General features: G+C 38.7%; 2 protein-coding genes and 1 non-coding gene across 3 annotated transcripts in view; all 3 read right to left on the bottom strand.

The window, feature by feature from the left end:
- The window catches only part of MGAM (maltase-glucoamylase), a 221,947-nt gene extending 215,966 nt beyond the window's left edge, over nt 1–5,981 (bottom strand). Inside the window, exons 1-3 of the mRNA XM_029233412.1 lie at nt 5,971–5,981; nt 3,960–4,048; nt 655–728 (exon numbers count right to left, since the gene is read on the bottom strand). The gene's annotated coding sequence lies outside the window, so the exon portion shown is untranslated. The remainder of the gene's footprint in view (nt 1–654; nt 729–3,959; nt 4,049–5,970) is intronic.
- SSBP1 (single stranded DNA binding protein 1) lies at nt 582–9,905 on the bottom strand. Its single transcript, XM_029233419.1, has 7 exons — nt 9,862–9,905; nt 9,123–9,189; nt 7,069–7,129; nt 6,263–6,403; nt 5,971–6,058; nt 3,960–4,048; nt 582–728 (listed from the first exon to the last, which is right to left on the bottom strand). Exons 2-7 carry the CDS (start codon nt 9,144–9,146, stop codon nt 685–687), a joined length of 447 nt encoding a protein of 148 aa, XP_029089252.1. The 5' UTR covers nt 9,147–9,189; nt 9,862–9,905; the 3' UTR covers nt 582–684.
- Nucleotides 9,906–13,035: 3,130 nt separating this feature from the next.
- LOC114902174 lies at nt 13,036–13,142 on the bottom strand. Its single transcript, XR_003795399.1, has one exon. It is a non-coding gene; the product is annotated as a U6 spliceosomal RNA (small nuclear RNA).
- Nucleotides 13,143–14,840: the final 1,698 nt, after the last annotated feature.

Below are 14,840 nucleotides of genomic sequence, written 5' to 3'. Positions count from 1 at the left end.
GGACTTTACTGCTAGTAAACTCTGTTTCACAAATGCTACTAGTGAAATTGTCCAAAAACAGAAGACGTGAATAATGTAGGTTCATCTTGAAGCTATTTAGATTAGATATTAACCACTGTTCAGCAAGCCCCTACAATTTAGGCTAAAGCTTAATATCCCATTGGGATCATTCATGTGTCAACATTTATTGCCTATTCTGTGCCAAGCAATGGTTAAGATGCAGGTACATAAAGAAGATACAGTTCTTGCCTTCTAGTCTATAAACCAAACAGATAAGGAAATCAGTATTTACAACCATGGGATAAATGTATGACGTACAGCAATGCTCAATAAACACTGAGTAGCTAAATCAATACTATAATAGAAGTGTGCACAAAAAGGGGGGGGAGCTTCCGAAAGGACAGTTATCCCTCTGCCATAACACGGATGACCCTAACAGTTCACTATCTTGTATACTTATACACAGAAACTGTCTCTTAAAGAATAAAAAACTAGTGAATGCCATAACATACAGGAGCTACCAAGGTTCATGACACGAAAAGGGGAAGGAGAACAGCAGTCAGGAAAAATATTATCACTCATTTTACATAGAGTATTTTAATTCTTGTCTTCAGAAACTATAAAGACTATCAAGATTTGGAAACGAGACTGTACCAAACAATGGCCAAAGAAGAATCGTCCATTCTATGCCTTCTCTTTCGTCTGGTCACTCAGAAATATAATGTTATCTGTAAAGAAGCCAAAGCATAAATGTTATTTTCAGAATGCTTCCTCCATCTCATTTAATCATTCCCCTCTACCACATACATATTTTAGTGCTATTCACTGAAAAGACTTTAGACAAATTCTCAAAATATTACGTTCTTGCTATATTGCTTGCTATGTCCTTGAGAGGTATATACAATAGGCATAATGGAGCTAAAAGCTGGGCTTCAACCGTTTATCAACAGCTCAGACCTTGTGAGAAAAGGTGGGATACTTCTCATCTTCCCTGAAGATAGCTAAGGTCTTCTCAGTGATAACTTTCTACAGAAGAGCTAGTCACAAATTCTGATGCTTGCAGTGCTCAGACAGATGCCATTAAACCGGGGAGCACATCCTCACAGAGAAAAGGATCCCGGCAACACAGTCCACAGGCTGGAGGGATGGAGGAAGGACAGGGTTCAACAAACGGCCCCATCGCACAGACAGACTTATTTATGTTTTTTAAGCCTGAACACTTATACAGAACACATTTTATTTTTAAATTTTAAAACAGAATGAGTTTTATATATTCACTCTTGAGAAAATTTTTACTATCAGTATTTCACAGAGAACATTTTTATCCAAAAACATCAGACACTGCTCTTAAAATATTGTGCAGAAAGAGTTAGTTTAGGACAAGCAAAGGAAAAGAAGTAGTATCTCCCGTATAACACCGAAAGATCTACATTCTTAAAGCTTCAGAATTATTCAAAAACGGTTGTTATATAGTAACTGAATATTTGTTGACGACTGTAGTCTTCTAAAACTAGAATGTTTTGGAACAGAATGGTTAGTATAAGAGATTATCAGAATTGACATCACTGTGTAAAAAAGACAAGCGTGCCACCTGCTGGTGGTTATTTTTAAGCTACATTGATCCAAAGGAGAAAAAAATATGGCCTATAAAACAGATAAGCCAAATTAAAACTCTGTTCTCTTCCATTCTAATGTCACTAAAGACCTGTTCAATTTTACTATTAGCCGTAAACCTATGTTAACTGCTTAATCATTCATGCTAGTGAATACTGGTGACAAGAAAAAAAGAAAAGGCTGATAATTTGAAATGCTTCTGTTTGGCCTGGTTTATAACAATTCACACAATCCAAAATCTGCCCTCACAATAGGTTTACAGTGGAATATGAAAGTGTTGAATGCTTCATAAATACATGATCAATAGATTTTAAACTGTCAATTCTTTTATGAGAAAGCTTGATCTTCCACTGCTGAAATCACAGGGGTAGTTCTATACCATATACAGGTCTAGAAAAAAATTTTTGAATAGGTAGATACATCTGGAGGCTTGACCCAAGGAGGAACAGGGCGGGCAGGAAGTAATTTACTGTCACAACACTCAAGAATTATGAAAGCAAACCAGTCAGAAAAACCTCATCTAAGTTATCAAGGTCAGTATACTTTCAAAGAAACCGGTAAGAAAATATACGATTATTATTTACAACAAATTATAATTTATCCATATGGCACAGTAGTTAAGACAAACTCTGGAGCAAGTGAAAAGAGAAAGATAAGAGAAAAATCTGTCAATTAGGAGACTTAAGTTGTCAGACTTTTCGCCTCCAGAATTGTGCGAAAATTCATTTCTGTTGTTTAAAAAAAGAAAATAAGAGACACTTAAGATACATATAAACCATGTAATATGATGTATGGACTGGTATTTATGAAGCAGTCAAAGAAATTTCAATACTACGACATCTGGTAAAAAAAATTTTACAATAATTTCTTAATATTAGGTGTGATAATAGCACTATAGTTATGTTTTAAAAAGGAATCTATCTTTCAGAGATACCTACTGAAATATTTATGGATGATATAATGTCTGAGATTCCCTCAAAATAATCCAGGTGGGGGAAAAGGGGGCTGGGTCATAGATGAAATAATATTGGCCATCTGTTGATAACTGTTAAAGCTGCATGATGGGAGTTTTTGTTTCTTACTATTCTCTCTCCTTTTGTGTATGTTTGACATTTTCCATAATAAAAAAATTAATTTTTAAATGATATCTAATTTGGGCATACCTCAGAAGTTCATAAATATTGAGATACTACTATAATAAAAGTTCTTTTATTCCCATCTACTTATTTATCAAAACAAGGTTTCTCAGTTTTTATATTGATAAAAAACAAGAAAACAGAATGAATACTTTTTTAGCAATTTATCCAAAAGGCAAAAAATGCATCATCTATCTCATTAAGATACATTTTCAATAAAATTTTAGTTTGTATACATATATACTAAAGTTGTTTTGGTCAATTATGTTCTAAAAACAACTGTAATGATAACCCAATTCAAGGAGAAACCTAACATTTAGAGCTCTACTGTTGCAGAATTTTTTTTAATATTTTTAAACTTCTATTTATGCATGTACTTTTGTTACAGTTAATTGAATGAATGACAAGAGTCTTGACTATACAATATATTAAGGTACACTTCTGAGGAGAAAATGAAATTGAAAAACAAGTTCAGAGAAAAGGGAATAATGTAAAATTTCCAAATGTTGAGGAGTTTGTATCTTTTTTAATGATGATGGATACCAAATAGCTATAATATTTAGATCCATTAATACCTTTAAGAGTAACATAATTTTATATTAAAAAAATTTAATGTCAACTTAAACATGTCCAAAGGGGTATATTATTTTCAAAATTCTTGTAGAATTTTCAGAAAAGTTTGAAAACTCTGCTCTAGAGGATATCTTCTTAACTTCCTGAAGCTTCCATGTGTCCATCTTTTCTATGTTGTTTTGTATTTTGTTTAATGAGAACAAAAGGAATTTAAAACAAAATCATCATGTTAAGTATCAAACAGGTTCTGAACAAATCTGCACAAATGTCTAACGCCACTCACTTTAGTATAACTCTGTCTCGACACATGCTTTTCCCTGTTTAGGCCATGTCCTTCAAAAACACTAAAGGTTTTCTAAGTCCAAATAGTAAGTACTGGCATAGACAGTTCAACTGATAAGTTACTTGTGAACTAAAACTGTGAGTACAGAGATAATTTTCTAAAGGAAGAGATAAATGTAGAAACCTGGAGCAAGCCCACAAACCTCACTTGGAATTCTCCTGGTGAAGTGCCTTACAATCCCATTGGCATCAGTACTAACAGCCTCAGGTAAAGTTACAACATAGCCAAGCTTTCAAAAACGGAAAGGAGAAAAAAAAAAAACAACAGAATAGCTATTATCACAAGAACCTTACCAGCTATAATTGTTGTTGCTTGTCGTCTCACATTATTTTTATCCATATATTCACCATAGTCTACTTTCCCTTCCACATAAATTCGAGACCTGATATAAATAAAATTTACAGTTTTTAGTCTGGAGATTCTAATGTACTTTACAGGAGAGAGTCAGGTTACAGAGGGTAAGTATACATTAAGGATGAAACAGATAATCATACAGAACCTCATTTTTGCTACCTACCACTTCTCAAAATTCAGAATTAAGAGTACTGAAACAGAGAGTTCCCTTGTGGCCTAGTGGATTCCTAAGGAATGCTAGCTCTAGGATTCCAGGCTTTCACTGCCAGGGCCCAGGTTCAATCCCTGGTGAGGGAACTGAGATCCCACAAGCCACGTGGTACAGCCAAAAAGAAAAAGTAGTGAAACAGAATGTGCACAGACTTGCCACACCTAGGGAAAAGGACAATGTTTTCATCCTTGAGCTAACTGTGGTCCTTATGAAAGTTAAAAAAAAAAAAAAAAAAAAAAAAAACTGTTCAAAATTTTAAGTCAAAATTAAAAAAAAAAAAAAAAAGCAACCTTAAGACCATGAAGAGCAACCTAGTGGCATCCTTTAAATCTCTATGGTTAATTTCCAATGTGTTATTTTCTGTCACCGCTGATTTTGGATTCTCTAACAGATTTGTTGATTTTTTCATTTATTTTTTAGTTAGTTCCTTTCTATATTAAGGTTCATAAACTTACTCTCAAAAGACTTAGATTACTAAAATGCAAAATTTTCAGCTTTAGTATTTCACTCAGAGTTAATTACTAAGACTATGCTGTACTCTCTAGAAAGCTGAACTAGAAGACAACTGTAACTCTGATTTCAAAGAGTAGAAAATGGCCTAGAATAATGTAGAATAATGACACCAATTTTCAGAGTCTAACACCACCAAAAATGTACAATACAGAACATAGACAAGACTGGTAAAATGACTGGGTGCCAAAAAGAACAGTCACACAGATTCACCAATCAGTAGGGGAAATTGCATATAGACATTTTCCTTGAAATTTCCTTGAATTTTCCTGTGTTTATATGCGTATATACGCACATATCATACATACATGACAACGGAGGTATATATGAAGAAAAGGTATGCACTTATTTTTAAAAAATAGAAATTTTAGTTACTGCTGAAATTACTTTACATGAAATGTTTTATTTCTATAAAACAAGTACATTTCTAAACATACTATGACTACAACTGCTGTTAAACACATCCTCTTGTCCTTCTGTGGGTCTGGAAAAGATACTTTTTATACATAATCAATCCAAGCATTCCAAAAGGGAACTACTAAGTTTACATAAAATTATCAAATATGAAATAACTGCTGTGAATATTACCATAATACCTCACTGGGTCAGGCTTCCGACATTCCAGACCCTCTGTTAGGCCATCATGTGATGCCAACAGGCGAGACATCTGCCTTCAGGATCGCTGGCCACGGAGGCACTTGCTCACATGGTACTCGGTACCCATTGCCTTCTCTCTTGCCTCATCAGCTCCATTTAAGTACACATCCTCTTTGCCCTAAATTATAAGTTCTTAAAAGGCTAAACCATGTTAAAACCTTTAAATTAGTCGCATATGGCAATGCGCTATGTTTATAGCATTAAGCATTGCATGAATACCTCTTGGGTTAACACAAAGTAATTAGTGGTACTACATAAATAAAGGAGCTACACAGTCCATAAGAACATGTTACCAGTTTCTTAAACCAGCGGTCCCCAACCTTTCTGGCACCAGGGACTGGTTTCGTGGAGACAATTTTTCCCTGGATGGGGGTGGGGGTGGGGGGTGGCTCGGGCGGTAACGCGGGCCATGGGCAGCGGCAGGTGAAGCTTCGTTGCTTGCCCACCGCTCACCTCCCGCTGTGCGGCCCAGGGCCTAACAGGCCTTGGACCGGGACCGGTCCGTGGCCCGGAGGTTGGGGACCCCTGTTTTAAACCATTCAATCTGTAAGATCCTTCCTTCCTCAACTTACCCCTTTTTCACATACTGATATGCCACATCTCTCAGGCCTGGTCGGAATACTGAAATTCTGTGCCACGTTGTCTTTTGACTGACATCACCTAAATCACAATAGGGAATGTGGTTACAAATGCAAAAGACAAGTGCCAAAGGACAACATGTCCCAGCAAAACCAATCCACAATTTCCAAAAGAGCAGAAAAGAATTAGAGAAGGTCCTTTCTAAAAGTACCTAATTAGGTAATTCACAATAAATAATGTCTATTTACTGCTGATAAAATTAAGAGCCCGGGCTTTTGTACTCACCCATTTGGTGTGTTTCATTTTCCCCTGATCGCCACATCTCATTTGTTGCTAGAGAAAATATTGTGACTGGGTTTTTTCCTTCCACCTGTCTCATGACAGGGTCCTGACCTACTCGACCAAGTAACTGCACACGATTCAGAGCTGAAAGGCAATGTGTAGATAAAACGAGACTGAGAGAAAGTCCAGGGAGGAACAGCTACAAACACTACTCCAACTTCAGTCTTGGCATTAAGCAAAACCCAAGCTCTAGAAGGTTTGAAAGTAAGTTGAAGGGGAAAATAGACAGAGGTTGGGAGGGAAAAAGAGGATTGGCAAGAAAGGAGAAAATATTCAGAAGAAGTAGCCCCACAAAACAAACGTTAAGCTCTTTATCTAAATTCTTCTTTTAAATACCTAAAGAAACTTCTTTAAACTGTCTGTAGAGTTAAAAGAACAAATCTGAATATCTTTATAAATACAAGGGACTATTTCTGTGAAACAACAGCTTTCACAAACATTCACTTCTTCAGCCAAATAGCACATACCCTTGGAAGACGTAGATAACCAAATAGGACTCAAGGAAATTCTTTGGCAGGAAAGTGACAACAAGAGTGAGTAAAAACTGACTGGTAAAGGAAGAAGGGCCCAATTTACAGGAGCCCTGCAGCCTGGTGGGGCAAGGCCAAGATCTGAGAGGCAAATATGAGTCAAGAGCGTGACGATTAATAGATTATAACCCAACGAATACACCTCTTGTGCAACACTGAGAATATCAGCATACTGCTATAAATAACACGCTTTAAACTTGGGAATCAGCTGCTACTTACATCTTTCGAGAACCAAACTGCCAGCTACTTCAGACTCATGTCTTACAAACTGATGAAGGACCTAAAGCGGAACAAAGAAGTAAAACAGCTTTAATCCGGGGGGAAAGGCAAATACCAACAGAAGACCCATTCACACGTGGTCACCATCTAGTCAGCAGCTCCTATGGCACACATCCACCCAAGACAAGAGGTGTGCCCATCACACAGAGCCAGGAGGACCATGCAAACACTTAAGGGCAGCCTACTGCAGAAGCCCACAGGTACACAGGAGGTACTACACAGTATACCCAAGAGAGTTCATTTACAGTCCTCTCCCGCTTCTTTTGTGGCAATCTTCCTGATTACGGTGCCTCTGTGTTTGTACACAAAAGGTAAATAAATACATGTTGGAAAAAGTCATGCTTTCGCCAGACCAAAGAAAAAAGTCTAAGATAAACAAACATGATTCTTTGATAAAGTGCAAAGATATGCCTGCCCAAATCGGTCTGTCAGACAAAGGGAATCACTGCCATGTAACAGCAGCACTCAATAACAACAGCTACCATTGCTGAGTACCCGCTAACTGCTTTACCTCTCATCAATTATTCCTCAGACTAAATCTATAAACTATGTAAAATTACCACCACTTTATAGAAGAGAAAAATGAAGTTCAAAGAGACAGAGTAACTTGCGCAAAATCCTACAGGAAGTAAGTGGCAAGTCACGCCGAGATCCCAGGGCCGTCTGACCCCAAGGCTGCTGCTTTTCCCAGTGCCCTCTGCTGCCTCTTTAAGGACATTCTGTGTAAGGGCTACTGCAAAGATATGAGGACACATCACTGGGAACATCACTGGGTTCAGAGAGCTAAACATTACATCAGAGAAACATGTGTCAAGTGGTGGCACTGTTAATAAGCGACCAATTAAAACAATACCCACTCCAGGGGTGGTACTTCTGGCTATGGAATCCTGGCGCTATGTTTGGGAGCAGAGAGTGGGTAAGAAAATAAAAATGTGAGTTACAACATATTAAAGATCAAACTGCTAACTGCTACCTGTGTCATGATTCCAGAAAGGTGCTAATCTGAGTGCTCAGATGAGACAGAGCTCCTAAGTTTCATGGAACGACAGTTTGCCTCATTGGGGGCACACAAAAATCAAGACCTACCGGAGGAGCAGAAATGGGGAAAGAATTAATTTAACTGGGATACTTTTTTAAATTAAACATTTAACTCTTTCATACATGGCTTTAAAGATATCGTAACACTGCAGAATTGTGTATTAAGACAGGAATAGCTTTTCCATGCTTCACATTTCAACACATGAAAAAGTATACGTTTCCAAAGTATGTATAAGTTAGTACGGATCCAAGAATATAGGGCCAACTCTACAGCAGGGCGGGGGAAATATGAACAGGTTTCACAGAGGAATTGCTTCTTCCTTATCTTCACAAGATGAGTGCGAGAGGTGTTCTAAAGGAGAATCTATAGCACTTGGTGCCCAGATGAGCTTAAGCGAGCAAAAAGGGGTCTAGGCTGGCTCAAGGCTGGCGAGGCTGACTGAGGAGATCAGGGGAGGAGTCTGACTGGGTGACACGAGAAGCAATCCTGGACCTGGTAAACGTGTGGTGATGCTGAGACCTCACCTGCTCTCCTCAGCACAAGGAGGCAGGGCGGGGTGGGGGGGGCAGGCTGACAACACATGAGGCACGTGGTCAGGAAAGAAACCACTTGTCTTATTAAAAATATAGTAATTTTAAAAAGCTGGAACAACGGTTCTCATAGTCTGCAGATCAACAACGACCTTCAATGCTCTCTAACTGATCTACGTGCAAGTAGCACATGTTTTTAAAAGTAATTATTCCCATTATATATGTGAACACACTAGAGAAGTTTCGTTTTGCTTTAGTGAACATTATTTACCCAAGTAAAATCTGTCCCCAGCCCTCGTGTCAAATAAGTACACCAAGGTGTGTGGGCTCAAAGGACTTTTGCCTCTGCAGGCAAAAGCCTAAAGAAATTTGATCACTATGGCTTATAGTAACACACCCCAACACTAATACAAAGAAGTGATTACCTGCACTACAGGTCTTCGAAACATGGCTTCTATTTCCTTTTCTTACAATCTAACCTTTAATCTTTTCCTGAAGAAAAAAGAGATCAATTAAGTCCTACAGCAAGAATATGAATTCACTGGGTCCTAAGTGCCTAACTGCATCCACGACTTTTACGCAACCCACCTTTAGACCGTATCGCATCAACAGTCCTGCACAGGGGACGGGAAGGACTCCCTCCTGCTCCCAGAAAGCTCCTCTCGCACTTTCATGCCTCTTTGATCCCCCTTAACTTCCTCCTCCTCCAACCCACACCAAAAAATCCTGATTCTATCCCCATTTCCGTTCCACTGTCTTCTCAAATTTTATTCAAATGCAAGTTCCCTTCGGGCAGGGACTTCTGTCGGACTTATTCACTGTTACACCCAATACCCCTAAAACAGCTCCTAAGACATACTAAGAGCTCAATAAATATTAAAATGTTAGCACGGGGCTTCAATCTGAAACGTGTGGCCGTAAAAACGACCGCCTCCAGCCCCGTCACCAAAGACCAAGGAGATCCCTGGGCTTCGCCGCCTCACCGCCGAGATGTGCGGGCGCCCCTTCTCCAAGATGACGCTCCCAACCAACAACGTAAAGGAATTGAGAGGGGCGACGAAACCACGGAGTCCTCTGCGCGAGGGAGAAGACAAGGTCCACACACCGACACAGTACCGCCTCCAAGACCTACGCAAAGCCTTCCGCCCCTTCTCCCTCCCTCACCTGAAGCTCAGGCTCCGACAGCTTCCAGGCAGGAACTCATTTCCGGTTGCTGCTGGGACGCAAGACTCGCGAGAAGAAGGAGGAAACGGAAATCCCGCTGCGTGCGTCGTAGAAATGAGGCCGGCCGGCGCCGCGGGAAACACGCCCCCTTAACGCGGTAGTTCCGAGAGCTTCCTTGTGGGCGGGAGCGAATGAGTCAACGCCGCCAAGTGGTTCAGTTAACCTATTTGCAAGTTTGTAGCGAAATGAAATTACTATTTGAAGAGGTTCCCGGCCTGGGACTCGGCAGGGTGGACCAAACAAAGGCTAGCTGCGCCTCTGGAAAAAACTAGAAAGGTTCAGGCCTCCAAAAGCAAGAAGATAAAAACAAAACAACAACAAAAACTAACAAAAAACGGAAAAAGTAGAGAAAGAGCCGAAAGCGCAAAATTTAAGGGTCACCAAAAAAATGGGAATCAAAATAAATAGTAATGCAATGTTCTCAAAAGTCAGAATTAAGGCAAAAAATTCGTGAATAAAATATGAAAAATTTTATTAAATACAGTATCTGAGCCAGATAGGATCCTAAGGCACCAGGAAAAACGTGTGCCCCTATATACAAGTTTTTATGTATTTAAAAAAAACTTTCCAAGAACATTAAAGTACTTGAAGAAATATTGAACATCTGAAAATTAGGTGTATTAAAACTAACAACGTTGCTTTAAGTTTAAATATTTTGCTTTTACCAAAAACATAATTTTACCTTCCTGGCTTTAATAGAAGTAAACTGACTGATACTATTTTCAAAATCTACTTCTTTGCTTACTTTATTTCCGATTGCAAGAGTTGCCGTGCCTGATCATTCTTCCTGAGGAAGTGGCATTAACTTCAGCTTACTGAACTTGCCTTTATTTAGAATTCTGATATTTTGTTAATTGTGGATTTTTCATTAATTTTAATATCTTAAAATTATTGCATTAAAGTAGCATTAATCTTGAATGCTGGGTTTGTTGGCCCCCCTTAAATTTTGTCTTGTTCCCCCTAATCCTGTCCTTGGTAAGGAAAAGGGGATTAGAGGCCCATAGACTGCAGAATACAGGCCAGAGGGAGCCTCCCCAGGCCTGTTCATCACCTGGTCCTGGCACTGTCCAGCTTCTAGAAAAGGTACCCTCCACATCATTCTAGTAAGCAAATCTCCTCCTCAGGACCCTACTTAAAACCTTTCAATGGCCCATTCTTGCCCCAAAAGGAAAAAACACGAACTACTTCATGTGGTTTCCAACACATACCCTAACTCACTCTTAAGAGTATGACTTACTACTTGGTATATTTATTGACGCTTACCTCTGTTTTACTTCCACCTTCAAGATGTTTAGTCCTGGAAACATACCATGTTATGCTGCCTTCAGGTCTTGCACAGGCATTAATCATCCCACACTCCACTGTGTTACTACTGTAACATACCCTCTGATGCTTTTCTATTTAAAACTCCTATTTCCACTTGAGCTGTTGAGTCAGGTGAAAAACCAAATTCACCCTTTCCTTCAAAGCCAGTTTCCCCCTTCTAAGCTCCTTGTTTGTTTTAATGGTACCAAGATTCTCCCAGACTTGAAGTTTGGAATCATCTTTGACACATCTCACTGATCACCTACATCTGTTCATCCATATCCAATCGCTTGGCCCTAAAAGTTCTATCTTCATTAGGCCACAGATCTCTCCCTCTTTCTTTCTGTTCACAAACACTTTGGGGTAAGCAGAAAGCACCATGCAAATTGAAAATAGACACACCTTTGGCAAACTTTTATAACCTTATGAATAACATCTCAGTGGAGAATCTGGGCTAATCTGAATTCTCTCTCAGACAGGAGTTACCAATACACGTTCTCCTTAGACTGTTGGCTGGAGAAAGTTGCAAGTGCTGTTTTCTTTGACAAAGAAAAACATATTAAGATGTATAATGTCATGGAAGAACAGAGTTAAAACATTTTCTTCTGTCATCAGATAGATCCTCCTTCACAATATGACAAATACTTCAGCATTGCTTTACTCTTCAGCATCAGAAATGTCCTTTCCACATACTTTCAAAATTCTCTACTCAAATTGTCTTTCCTTTGTTCTCCCATTTCACTTTCTTTACACACTCAGTCTATCTTGTATTAGAATTTAAATGCCCATGAAGGTGCCTCCTCTTCCCCATTGATTGTGAGCTCTTAGAGAATAGGGACCTTGTTGTGAATATCCAGTTGGCAATTATGCTTTAAACAAGAACAGGCCACAGGCCAGAACAGAGAAATAGAACCTAGAAGGATACTCAAATAGGCCTGAAATTAGAAAATTAAAAAAAGAAAAAGAATCTAGAAGAGTAGCTGAAATGTATTTTTTAATTAAACATACCACTTTTACAAGAATCTACAATTTGCATTTTGGTGAGGAATTCCTGAAACCTCTTCATGGTGTGCATATACCTGCACACGCTCTAACATAATCATAAACTTTCTGTAGTTCATCCACAGACCCAGAAAATACCTTCCCAATGCTGAGAAGTGGTGAAAGCATCATGGCTTTAATCAGTTACAATTACCCCTGGCAACAGTGGAATAATTCAGGGCTTTCATCCTTTACAAAGCTAGCTGAGAAAGAGACATGTCTATGTGCCCAACTCCACAAAGTTATCTTTGGCCTTGCCTTTTTTTTTCCTTATGATAACAGATCAATTTTAATTCTAGCACCTGCAGCTATACAAGGGTGTGCATTATAAACTTCATGGAACTGTTGTACACATTCGATAAAGTGACAACTGTGCAATACCACTTAGTATCTCAAAATCAGGAACATACATTGGAATTGTTTAAACAGAATCCACAGAATTAAAAACAAAATCAGAAGTCATCCACAGTTATACTCATTGTCAATTAAATGTTTTATCACTTACTACTTGATATAACAGTCAATATCTAGTAGGGGATATTGGAAGTGATTTCAGATTCTCATCCTGTTGTACTCTGTTGGGAAGGTTTCTTGAGTAGCTATGTGACTGGCCAAAGGTGGGTACAACTAGGACCCAAACAGCATGTAAGGTTCTACCACAGTTTCTGTAGTTTTCACTTTTTTTCCTTTGTCAGTGAAAAGTGAACAGTAAGAATTAAATACTTATCTTTACATATACACACGGTGTGCTGTGAAAGCATATTTGCTAAAAATATGGAACGCTTCACGAATTTGCGTGTCATCCTTGCACAGGGGCCGTGCTAATCTTCTCTGTACCGCTCCAATTTTAGTATATGTGCTGCCAAAGCGAGCACTGGCCTTGCCTTTCTCCCCCCTAAATTAAAAAAAGTCTCAGCTATAGGCATCAAGTGGTAGAGACCAGGGTCAGCAATGCTTTCTCACAGATAGGAAGCTTTGGACAATTTCAGTGCTGTAGAAGAACATTTTTTAGATATTTTAATCAAGTTTTCACTTTGCTTTTAAATCAGTTTTTCCTCAAGCCTCATAACTATTGGAAAATTACAGCACTTATTACTTAAACTGATTACTATCACGTTTTACATTGATTCAAAAGCAATTTTAGCAATACTCCATAGTTACTATGGCTATTTTTTTGTTAAATTTTTTTTGAAGTTTATTTCATTTATTTTTTTATACAGCAGGTTCTTATTAGTTATCCATTTTATACACATCAGTGTATACATGTCAATCCCAATCTCCCAATTCATCACACCACCACCACCATCCCCACCATTTTCCCCCTTTGGTGTCCATGTTTGTTCTCTACATCTCTGTCTATTTCTGCCCTGCAAACCAGTTCATCTGTACCATTTTTCTAGGTTCCACATATATGCGTTAATATACGATATTTGTTTTTCTCCTTCTGACTTACTTCACTCTGTATGACAGTCTCTAGATCCATCTACGTCTCTACAAATGACCCAATTTCGTTCCTTTTTGGGGCTGAGTAATATTCCATTGTATATATGTACCATACCTTCTTTATCCATTCATCTGTCGATGGGCATTTAGGTTGCTTCCACGACCTGGCTATTGTAAATAGTGCTGCAATGAACATTGTGGTGCATGTCTCTTTTTGAATTGTGGTTTTCTCAGGGTATATGCCCAGTAGTGGGATTGCTGGTTCGTATGATAGTTCTATTTTTAGTTTTTTAAGGAACCTCCATACTGTTCTCCATAGTGGCTGAATCAGTTTACATTCCCACCAACAGTGCAAGAGAGTTCCCTTTTCTCCACACCCTCTCCAGCATTTGTTGTTTGTAGATTTTCTGATGATACCCATTCTAACTGGTGTGAGGTGATACCTCATTGTAGTTTTGATTTGCATTTTGTTAAATTTTTTTAAAAACTCAACCTGACAGTTTTTATGCAATTCAAGATTGACGGTATGGTTCATACAGAGATTTTTAAGATATCTAACTGTTCAGGCTGAAATGTTGACATTTATCTTTCAGTGTTCATCTTTCTACAGTTTTAGATAAATAGCTTCTATAAATTGGTAGATGTGCTAGAGCTTAGTAAAGCACAGTAGTATTTCTTTATAAGATTTCTTTAACTCAAGATTGTCTGTTGGCGCCTTAACGTCAGTGTTCATGTTTAAGAAACAGAACTTCATGACTGAGGATGGAGTTTCTCACTGAGGCCAGGGGTCAACTTCCAACTGAAATGGAAAGGAGTAAATTCCGAACCCACTGAGGATCCAGTCCCTCTCACACTCAGCGTCTGTGCAGCTGCCTGCTCTTTTGGTGACTTCCTGCTACTGTGGAGCCCAGCAGAGAGAAATGGAGAGAAACCAACAGTCTGGCATCGGGTCCATTCAGGTGCTAGAACAATCTTTGAGGAACATGGTAGAGAAGGGGTCGTAGGCCCTAAGAGTAGTTGTCAATGCCTGAGAAGAAAAGTGTAACCACAGAATTGTGGGCTATACATTGCATACTCTTAATAATATACCTGCTTATAAATCGTAAAGTGTGGTTGACCTTGCAGCACTG

This window comes from Monodon monoceros, unplaced genomic scaffold (genome assembly GCF_005190385.1).
Source record: "Monodon monoceros isolate NGI ecotype Baffin Bay Population unplaced genomic scaffold, NGI_Narwhal_1 Super_Scaffold_2, whole genome shotgun sequence".
Classification (NCBI taxonomy): Eukaryota; Metazoa; Chordata; class Mammalia; order Artiodactyla; family Monodontidae; genus Monodon; species Monodon monoceros.
Note: the sequence above shows the minus strand (reverse complement) of the source record. Positions and strands in the feature narration are given on the sequence as shown.